The sequence below is a fragment of the Gavialis gangeticus genome, unplaced genomic scaffold (assembly GCF_001723915.1).
Source record: "Gavialis gangeticus isolate Ggan-Ray unplaced genomic scaffold, GavGan_comp1, whole genome shotgun sequence".
In the NCBI taxonomy this organism is placed as follows: Eukaryota; Metazoa; Chordata; order Crocodylia; family Gavialidae; genus Gavialis; species Gavialis gangeticus.
This window is the reverse complement of record NW_017728997.1, coordinates 23,322,542-23,333,824: the sequence shown is the minus strand read 5'-3', so window position 1 is coordinate 23,333,824 and position 11,283 is coordinate 23,322,542. Positions and strand designations below refer to the sequence as shown.

Genomic DNA, 11,283 nt, shown 5'->3' with positions numbered 1-11,283 from the left:
CCCCCCCCCCCCCCCACAACCTTCACTACCCAGGTAGTTTTCTGGCAAACTTTCTAGATTAAAAATAGCAGGGAAGCTTTTTGTTGGCTGCTACAGATATGTCATCTCTTCTCCCAGTGAGTGTGAAACAGTTGCAGCCATTAATGGACTCTTAATTTATGCATTTGGGGAGCAGATTACAGAGGCCCCATGCTGTTTAAAAAAGATCTGCAGCCTAAAGGACACATGGGTTGTGCCAATGTGAAACTGAAATAATCCCAGAGCAGTCAAGGGAGTTTCTCTGGATTTGCATGTGTATCACTAAGAATGGATCTCAGTCCTGTATCATCCTAGTGTTCACAAAACTTTGGAGACAAGCTCCATATCACCTCTTCTCTGGTGCAGGCAAAGAAGATATGCACACCAGTTTGCAGGGGTGCATTGAAGGATAAGGCTCTTACTGGGATTTTGGCAGAACAACTTGCTACTTGAATATATAGACCTTAGAGATATCAAACAGTTTGCATTGTTAACAGCATAACGTTTATATAGTGATTCTCACTTTGATGTACAAGGGATTGGAGAGCAATCTCTTCACCCACCGAAGAAATGCAGATGTTCTGGGGTGGAACATGACAACAGTTTACTTCTGATATCACCTTAGGACTGCTGCTCAGTTACCTGACAAGGGCAGTCCATTCCAGTTAGCCTGCTGCCATAATATTATTGAAGGGAATGGGGGTCATGTCCTAGCCCGAGAGGGATTGTATGGCAAAGGAACTGAGGAAAGAGATGGGACATCAGACAGCAGTCATTGTTTGCTGTCCTCTGCAAAAAACAGAATCCACTCCACTCCATCCTCCCGTCTTTCACACACAATCTCATTTTTCACAAGCCATTCAGCATCAGTGCACAGATTTTGTAGTGAAAGGCTATCAAAGTAGGACCAAAATGAGGACTTACATGGGCATGGCCTTGCTAAAAGTAGTTATATCGCCACATAATAATGCACTGCGGAAGTTTGTTTCATTATTATTTCTAGTTGACTGCAAGTAGATTGCTTGCACGTGAACTGTGCAGCAAACCAGTTACTTTGCAACATGCTCACTTTGAAGTATCAATATAATCCAATCCTCCCTCCCCCACAAAGATCTTCTAAGACCTTTCAAAACCAAATCTCGGAAGGAGGACATCAAGCAGAGCCTACTCATGTTAGAGTAGAAGTGGTCTTTAACATTGCCAAGAACAGGGACCTACAGTTTACCTTGCTGGATTGATTTCTGGACAGTTCTAAATAGGTGAAAGCTCATTTTGTCTGTCATCTTTAGAGCACAGGAAAGACTGTAAATGGCTCTGCAAGAGGAGCAGTTTTCTAATCCCCAGCAATTAGGCAAATAATTTTAGTCTAGAAAATTGCCTGTTTCCCGTTTTTTTCTTCTTCTTCACCAAGACAACAAACAACATTGTGTGTGTGCTGTTCTAAAAATACCCTGGCACTCCAAATCGGAGTCTGATGTGGGAGGAGAAGGCGCTCAGTGTGCTGCAAGTGAGAGAGAGAGAGAGGGGGCCAGGCGAAGAAAAAATATCCTGTGAATGCTGAAAGAAAATGGATCTGCCTAATTGGTGGGTGAGGGGTGAAACCACCAGTAGCAAAAAACCCAGCGCTTGCACACAACGCTCGTGTTCAGAATAAGGCACACCTGGATTGTAAGGGCTGGAAGGGATCTGTCTGGTGCTCTCTGCTGGCAGGATATCCTGTGTGTACCACAACAGAAGAGGAGGTGGATACCATATTTAGAGTCTTATAACATGCCCCTCTTCTTACTATACAAAAACACAATATGCTTGCTGCATTTGTGACAGGGAGTCAGTACCCAGTACTTTCCACGCAAATGCAAGAGGATATCGTACACTTCGAGTGTGTGGAGACATTTCAGAACTAGATTGTCCAGGGCACTGAAAATATAAGGAAGTATGGTCCAATGATTAGGGTGCTAGCTGGAGATTTGCTTCCTTTGAAGCAAAGATTTGCTTCCCTTGAGCAAATCTCATCCTCAGTAGCTTGCCAAAGGTCAGACAGGTGCCTGAGAGCAGTAGGTACCCAAGTCCATTTGGCCTTCAGTAAGATTAGTGCCTGAATCATTTAGGCTCTTTTTAGAAATCCTATTCTTGATCCTGCTGTGTCTCGGTTTCTCATCTGCACGTACAGTGGGGATACTGCGAGGACTATTAAAAAGGGTGAAGTGCTCAGGTGCTGTTGTAATGGTGGTGTCTTGCTCAGGCTCCAATGAACGTCATGTAAGGGATCCATTTGAGAGGCTGAGGGAAGGTGAATGGAAAACAGGTTGCTCTTTTGAATGTTGCTAAAGAGTGTTCCCAGCATGCGGAAGTTTATTTTGGGAGCGCGCTGCTTTCTGACGAAGTCTGTGGTGCTTCCTGTGCGTGTTTGTTCTGCGAGCGGAATATCTGCTGTGCATGTTGTGAAGGATAAGGAGCAGCCTCTTGACTTTTCCAGATGTTGGTTGTCCTGCTTTGATGTTCCTTCCTGCTGCTTCAGTGGTTTGTTTCTGAATAGCGGTTTAGATGAGAGCTGCTTGTTAAACAAACAATTCAGCAACATCAGGAGCTTTGAAATCCAGTATGTTTAATTAATGAGCTTTGCTCACTTCATGAAGAAATACGTACTCGATTCACGGTAGAACAAGCGTATTCTGTTGAGTAGTGAATTGTTCTGGCATAATTGCAAGTGTTTACTAGTTCACTTGTTTTTTTCCGTTAAACCTTAAAGAAAAGGCTGAAAGTTACCAAGTCCTCATGCAACCCTTGCAACTTACAGACACCATTGTCTTCCCTATATAATCTTGCCCACGTCCTCCATCTACACACTTCCTCCTTTCTCCTCCTCTGCACAAAATGCACAGTCTTAATGCTGATCACAGATTATAATCATTATCCCTATTGCTGTGGTACATGGAGCCCTCCTTCCTAGCCTAAGGGCTGTACTAAGGCAGTCCATAGCCCAAGGAGTTTGCAGTCTAAGTCTTAAATATAGAAATCAATAATTGGAAAAAAAAATCCCACATCATCATAGTTCCACATTATGCTATCTACTTAACACTACACCAGTGACTTCCAATACAAAACCCACTAATCACAAGCTATTTCCACTTTCATTAATGATGATCCAATGCTACACAGTTAAAACATAACCATCAGTTAAAAATATGTGCTCTGCACACTGACACAAATGCAGTGCTCTGAGCAGTTGGAGAGCTGCCAGGTTTAAGTGCACCATGTGGTAGGGGTTGAAGGTTTTGTGTTTTGCACAGAGGTTGAGGAGAGGAGGCATGCAATTAGTGAGTGGTGGATGACGGCAAGAAGCAGAGAAGAGAAGAGCTTGGTTGTAGGGGGCCTGGGTTAACTGAGGACAATACTAGAGATTGTATGGCTTCTCTACAGCTGTGCTGGTGCTGCGGCACTGAAAGAATCTTAAATGTAAATGTTAATGCTCTGGGACATAAGGCCAATACGGTCCCTGCCCATTGAGTTTGGCTGTTGAGCCACATGATTGTGAACCAGTGTCAATAAACTAAATCCCTTCAGTAGCAGCCAGATTGTAATCTCTTTGGGGCAGCGGCTGTCACATGAGTACAGCACCTAACACAGTGGATGCTCTCAGCTGACGGAGACTTTTGCATGCTATTTGCACTGGAGAGAGAGACAGGGAAATCAGGTCCACCTGTGTGGGCCTAGCACTCAGAAAAGAGACATCCAAACTTCTCACAAGCACAATCCTCTCCCCGTCATTAGTTTGACACCCAGTGCTTCTGGTCAGCCTGAGCTGTGGACAGTAGGAAACTGTCTCTGTGTTTAGCACAGCCCCCACTGAACCCTGCAATTGCAGCACAGGATGTGGTTTCCTTGAGCTTGTGTCAAATGATAGTGCTGGTGTTTGCGCAGGGCAAGGGGTAATCAGCTGAGAAGCTGACAGGGAGATGTAAATATCGACAGCAGTGATCTGTTGCCGCAGTGAGTAGAGACCCACTACCTGCTTCCAGATCATAGAGTCATAGAAAATGAGGTTTGGAAAGGATCTCAAGGTCACATCTAGTCCAACCCACTGCTTAAAGCAGGACCATCCTCAACTAGATCATCCCAACCAAAGCTTTGTCTAGCCGGGTCTTAAAAACCTCCAAGGATGGAGATTCAACAACCTCTCTGGGTAACCTGCTCCAGTGTTTTACTACTCTCCTGGTGAGAAAATTCTTCCTAATATCAAACCTCAACTTCCCTTGCTGCAACTTGAGACGGTTGCTCCTTGTTCTGCCATCTGTCACCACTGAGAACAGTTTAGCTCCATCCTCTTTCCAACCCCCCTTCAAGTAGTTGAAGGCTGCAGACGAGGTGGAAGATTGTGGGCAACATCTGGAGAGATAAAGCACCTCTCTGAGAGTAGCTAAAAAGTTCAATTATGTCCCCAGAGGCTTTTAGGAATATTTATTTTTAAAAAGTTACTTCATAAGACAATTCTGTCTTCTGCCGTTCCTATGAGCTTACTGATCAGAGGGGCAGGGAGGTAACAAAACAGCAGAAGTAGAGCTTTGTTTGAGCTGTAATGAAACTCCCCCCTTTTCACTGCTGCTCAGGGCCATGGCAGTGCCTCTAATGTACTGCTACCTGCTGCTGCACTGGCACAGCTACTGCTGAGGCAATAAAAACTCCTTTCTAGCCTTCAAAAGGCTCTGGTGGGAACTAAAAGAGTTTCCCATCCATGCTTATTAAATTAGCTGCTGCTGCATTGAGTCAAATTTCTGCCTTGCTAAAACCTCCTGTGACATAATTAATAAGCATCCCTTATGTGTGGATTCAGCTGTATAGGTGAAGCTCTGTGGGTAGATAGGTTAATTGACTTTGCAGCAGTGACAGAGTTCTCACTTTTAATTACCTTAAAAAGTCCTGGATCCAAAACTGCTAAGTGCTGTTTCCATTTAATATTTCTTTATTACCAGATGTTTAGGTCTGAGTGAAGGGAAAAGTGTTGTCTGGCATGGTAGAATATCAGCTTTCTTCCTGCCCCTTCCTCATTTAGTCTCCACTTTGTGTCATCAGAACCAGGTACCTGAAGTGGAATTGAAGTCCAGCAGTAAGTGGTATCCTAAAACCCAAAACACCCTTGTGCCTTTTCACTGGTTTTTACTGCCGATGGTACTGGAAGCAGAATTCCAGAGCTCAGAGGGGCCTGAGATAATAGCCTTTGCTCTAGTCATTAATCAACCTTTGGTTGTGCTGGATCCAAACTCCCAGACCAGCACGCCTGTGAATTTTGGGGAAGCTTGGATCTAAATTCAAGTATAGCATCTCAGATGCTCTCTAGATGATTTTTCACATCCTGCTTCTCCCTTTCATGGGTTTTTAGTGGTAAAGTTGGTGGCAGAGGCATAAAGAGCACAGTATAGGCCAGAACTTCAGATGGCCAGTGTTGTGAGGTCTGGAGCGGCTCCACTGAAGTCAGTGGATTGACACTAGCACAATTGAGATCATTATGTAGCTATGCCTCACTCAAAGCCTGTGTCAGCAGAACCCCTTAGTCTGCCAGCAGAGCTACATCACATCACACCTGTCAGGGGAAGAAAGACCTTTGCAGCCACCCAGCAGGAGACATATATTAGATGCTTCTGTGCTTTCATCTTGTGGCTGCTGCTGCCTTCCCAGATGTGCTTCACACTCTGGTGACACGGCTGTGGAGGGGAGCCCTGTGGAGCTGGCAGAAGCAAGGCAGTGGTGGCTTTTCATAGATTTCATAGACATTAGGGCTGGAAGGGACCTCAGAAGATCATCGAGTCCAGCCCCCTGCCCAAAGGACAGGAAGTCAGCTGGAGTTATAGGATCCCAGCAAGATAAGCATCCAATTTGCTCTTGAAGGTGTTCAGTGTAGGTGCTTGAACGACCTCCGATGGCAGGCTGTTTTCTTTGCCACCAGAAGTTGTAGCCACAGCGCAAGCTATAAACAGTCCCAACTGTTTGCCTGTCCCACTTTCAGAAGGCCCCTCGACAGGGCGTCTCTCTCTGGCAGCCTTTTCCCCTTCTTTACCCTGGAGAGCGACAGAATAGTCTCTCAGACAAACACTGCAGAAGTGCTCATCCAACCCTTCAGTCTCTCCCAGCTGTGTGCAGTGAAGGCCCCAGACTAGTGGAGAGCAGACATGGGTGCCAAGATCCCCTCAGCTGCCAGTACTCTGCTGATCTAGTTTACTGTATTTAAGGGCTGGTGTTCAGCTGTGCTGAGTGCCCACGGCTGCAGCGAAAAGGCACCACACTGTACTGTATGTTAATAATCAGCACTTGGCTGGCCGCAGCAGGTGACCCGCATAGCACGGCTGTCATTGCAGGCAGCGAGTCTGCTCAGCGGTTGCAGCACAGGGCTGGGGGGTTTCCTGGGCTCTCGCCTCCGCATACGGCTGCACAACCCAGGCCACCTTTATTAAAGGTGTGGAATTTCATCTCTCTCTTTTTGCCAGGCACATCTGCAATCCTGCTGATGTGTAAAATCCTCTAATGAGTGTGAAGACAACGGGAAGGGACTTGGCCGGGTTGGCTTTGAAACCTGGTTTGAGGACAAGGTCCCATGATGCTGAAAGGTGTTGAAGCTGGGGAAAGGTACTTTGAGCATGTAGAGCTGTTCCAGTATCTGTCATGAGGCAGGTGAGCTTTTAAATGCTTGCTCCAATGGGGTAGCACACTCTCCTTATCCTTCTCCTCTGCCCAGCCTGTCTTCCAGTATGGGCAGACAGCGCTTCCCCTCTCCGGATGTTTGCGTGAGTATGTAGGGGCCATCCACTTGGCCAAGAGTCATGTACCTGAGCCATTCCTTCACACTTGGTTGAGTTTGTGATCAGTTGCTATTACTGTACTGATTGCTAAAAAGATAATTATGGTTTGGGCTGAGTAAGGAACACTCCTGTGCTGACAGTGGGAATGAACTTATACACACTAAGATTAAAAGTGGCAAACAATGACTAATTTCACAGGCTTAAACCCTGCAATCCTTAGTTAGTCCCTTCTAAGGTAAAACGCACGGTATTTTGCAACAATGCTTTGGCTGGGCTAAGGAAGGAAAGATTAGACCCTGTAGTTCTCCAGCACCTATTCTTTATTTTCAGTGTTTGTCCTGTTTAAAAAAAAAAGTATACATGCATAAAAATGCATATGCGGGTGTATATTCCAGCTGTATACTCCACTGCATATGCATCTAGCTGCCCATTTGTTGATATGAACAAATTAGTTATATGTGCAATAGCAGTAGTGAACAGATAAAACATGAAAGAGAGGGTGTACAAGCATTACTGCTGGCCCTTTGCAGGCACCTTCCACTGAACATCTTGAAAGTCCTATCTAGCTGACCATCTCTCAGCTTACTTTAAGCCTAAATTGGCATTTCAGAGAAGCATTTCCCTGTCTAGCTTTTATCATATATACTCGCATATCATACACCTCTTTCTCCCCCCCGCCAAAAGAAACAACAACAAAAACAAAAAAATCAGTCTTCCAAAACCTGCATGTCTTAAGCAGGAGGTCTGTTTTCTTCACTGGAACAGAAGCAGAGATGCTGTGCTGTAGTGGCTGCTGCTTCTCTCCAGGCCAGCGAGCAGCAGGGGTAGAGGCCATTTTTAACCCTTTCACAGCCACTGCCAAATTGGCAGTTGCTTTTGGCAGAGCGGTTAACACTAGCTTTTGCATATAGCAGCCAGTGAGCTGAGTGAGGGAGAGCAGGCTGCTGCAGTCAGCCAGCTCTCAGCTGCAACTCTGGGACAAGATTTTTCCTATAGTTTGCCTTCCAAAAAAGAAGGAACATTTCTTGGGGTGTGGGAGGGATGGTATGCAAGGAGATACAGCAAGTTATTTTGCTCTGTTATTACTTGTTTGGTTCCATCACTTGCACCTTTACCTTGATTTCTGCACCAACTTTCACTCAACCACAAACGCAGATCTATCCCTGTTGTGGTATGCAAGGCTGGATTTGGCCTTTTCACTCTTACAAACTCTTTTAAGGACTAAAGTTTGAAGAAAAAAGTTCAATGATCTTCCCTGTACATCATGATGTTTGATTGTGCAGTTCCTTTCACGCACCACAAAGGGCTCCTTGCTCCAGGCAGGTTTCAGTTGGGTGAATCTACTTCTAGTGGACTCATTACATATGGAACAAGGTCTGATTTTGTGGAGAAGAAAAGATAAGAGATAAGAGCAATCTGACTGCTCATGTAAAATCAAATTAAAAGACCAAGAACTTTGTAAGGTGGAATGACAATGGAAAATCCCCCAAGAGGTCATTTTAGGCAGTGTAAGAGGGGGATACTAGCCCCATGGGCATAAAGGTACAAGGTGTCAGTGGCTCTCCATGAAATCACTGTACCACACAACATGGGGAGATGCACAGATTTTCACCCGATCCATAGCATGGGCACAGTAATCTTGCTTTACCCCACCCTGGCGTTAGGAGACAGAATTCATTAGTGATTGTGAGCTACTTTGGCTTGTTTGGATTATAAGTACCATTTAAATTACATTCCTATTTTATATGATGTACATACCATTAGAGGGCACTTTTTTTTGGTATTACTCACACAAAGAAGATGGACCATTTTTGCTTTTGAGGCTAACACCAAGGGGCCAGGACCTGACCCAGTCGAGTGCTTACCCTTCAGCTTTGTCTATGGGATTTAAATACACACGCACGCTTTTCCAAATCAGGGCACAGGGCAGAGAATGCTGGATTCGAATGCAGTGCTAATCGACCCATTTGTAGATGACAGAGCTTTTAGCTTATTTCCAGCCCAAAGCTAGAAAGGATCTTCCATGTGTCAGTGACAAGAAGCAACAGCCATCATCAGTCATTTGTGGAAGTGAAGCCATATGTAGAGCTATAGATGCATTTGTCTGGAGAAAGAACATGGAACAATCTGCCCTATGCACACATTCCAACAGCTCTGCAAAATCAACTCACCCTCTGCCTGGCTTTTCATTTTAAGCACAGACATTAAGTAAGTTCTGATCACACCTTCTTTCCAAGCTTGGCATGTCTCAGGGTTTCTCTCTGTCTCCTCCACCTCTCCATCAGCAGGCTCCACTTAGCATTTCCCAGCAGGATCACCCATTCACGGAGCTGGAGGAGGTTCAGGTGAACATGACCAGCCTGTTACATGGAGCTATTTTCCCCCACACTCCTTCCAAGTCTCCTTTAATGACAAACCGCACTGAACAAGAACAGCGTGGCTCTTTTTTGAAAGAAAGATATGCTATTTATATAGTGCCCCCCACGTATGTCGTCATGTTAATCATATAAATCATTTCAAGACTTTACATGCTATAAATTGACTTTGTGCTATGCTGGTGGATGTCACCAACTCCACCCTTACCAATGATGCCATTGTTCCCATAGTAACTTGTTTACTTCTTGGGGGTGGGGGGCAGGAAAAAAGCTGGAGGAAACTAAAAACTGATCCAAATCAAGGCAAATCTAGTAGTACGTGGCTAAATAGTGTTAAGATAGGATGCTGTATACTGCGAGTTACCACTTGTTTTAGGTGGAACTCCCGTACTTGTGAACATTGTGACTGCTAGTTTCACTTGTGACCCTATAGTCACAGATTTGAGCTCTGTCCGTTACTGAAGGCAACTGCCCTGGCCCATCTCCCCTCAGCAGCAGCAAATCAAAAATCCCTCGATAACATACACTGTATGACAGGGATGTGAGCAAGAAGGAAGAGCAGAGTCATAGCACCCTGGGTCTAAGTTTTACAGAACATCTGTTTATGGCTATTGTAGCCATCTCATTCAGTATCCAGAACCCTCTATTTCTCTAAGTTTTTATGCTACACCCCTCACTGTGGCAATCCAAGGCCTTACACTCCAGCTACTGAAGCTAAACACCCACCAGATCCTTTCACTCACTGAACTTTGGAAGAGCAAGAAACTAGATCTGAACTTTGCTTGGGGCTCATATTTTGGGAAGCATGTGCAGGAGGGGGTGGGGGGGATGGGAAACAAAGGCTTCTTAGGCAAGGACTGAGTCACTTATGAGCTTCTTTTCTTGTCCAGTATGTTGTGCTTATTATTTCTATAGCACACTCCTAGTTATTCCCTCCCCCCATTACCAGATATTGGGAAGGGAAATTTTGAGCGCCCAAGATTATGCAATGTAAAGCACACTTATAATGCATGTATGCATCAGCACAAGAGCACTTGGTCAATGATTCTGTCCCTGCAGCTTGCTGAGGCACCCATAGTCGACCCGACACCCAGATAAGTTTCCATTACTTCACTGCGATGCAACCATGCTGTCTTCTTTTTCCTGTGCAGTTGGCCATGGGCAGAGTGAAGGGGAGCGTATGGTTGTGTCCGATTTCCACATTTTCATCAGAGACAGCTTGCAGCACATTGAACTCATGAAGAAGGAACACCCTGGCCTGCCCATTTTCATTCTGGGGCATTCTATGGTAAGTGTACCCTTCCTAACGATGGTCAGGACAATTTGCTACAACCTATTCACAGAGTTGGGAGTCACGCAAGCTACCGTGCAAAAAAAAGCAAAGCAGCAAGTTTCTTCCCTCTTTTGCCACTGCTCTTCCACCCTGGAAGGATGTCAGCATATAGGACCACTCAGTCCTTGCCACTGGAATCAAAATGTAATTACTGCCATTTGCAAGAGTGGGTTTGTTTGCTTAATGGCAGCATTTCTCAACCAGGGTGCCATGGCACCTGTGAAAGGATCTCATAAGTGCTACACAATAATAGTATTGTTAGTAGGCCACTCCTAGTAGGCTACCAGGAGTGATGAGAAATAATGGTCACAAGCTGGCAGAGGGTAGATTCAGACTAGACATCAGGAGGCGCTACTTCTCTGTCAGGGCGGCTAGGAACTGGAACCAACTTCCAAGCAAAGTGGTGCTGGCTCCTACCCTGGGGGTCTTTAAGACAAGGCGAGACCGTCACCTTCCTGGGGTTGTTTGACCCCAGTACTCTTTCCTGCCATGGCAGGGGGTCCGACTTGATGATCTGTTCAGGTCCCTTCTGACCCTACCAACTATGAAACTATGCCAGGATGCACCAGTGCATCCTGTGCAAAGCAGCAAGTATTCGCTTCGGATCTGGCCGATTTGGAGGACAGCAGTTTAGATTTGGAGATTCAGATCACTGTCCCAATTCGATTCGGCCGAATCAGATATGAAAGATTTGGCGCCACTTCAGAAATTTGGTCATAGACTAAAGAGGCAGCTGACACAGCTGCCTCCAGCTGGTAAGTCTGTT

The 11,283-nt window shown here is 45.4% G+C and overlaps 1 protein-coding gene across 2 annotated transcripts in view; it reads left to right on the top strand.

Annotated features, from left to right (window-relative positions):
* Nucleotides 1–11,283, top strand: part of MGLL (monoglyceride lipase) — a 129,239-nt gene that overhangs the window by 84,628 nt on the left and 33,328 nt on the right. For both annotated transcript variants that reach the window (XM_019504942.1, XM_019504941.1), the window contains one exon: nt 10,336–10,472. In XM_019504942.1, coding sequence (XP_019360487.1) covers nt 10,336–10,472 — 137 coding nt within the window. The remainder of the gene's footprint in view (nt 1–10,335; nt 10,473–11,283) is intronic.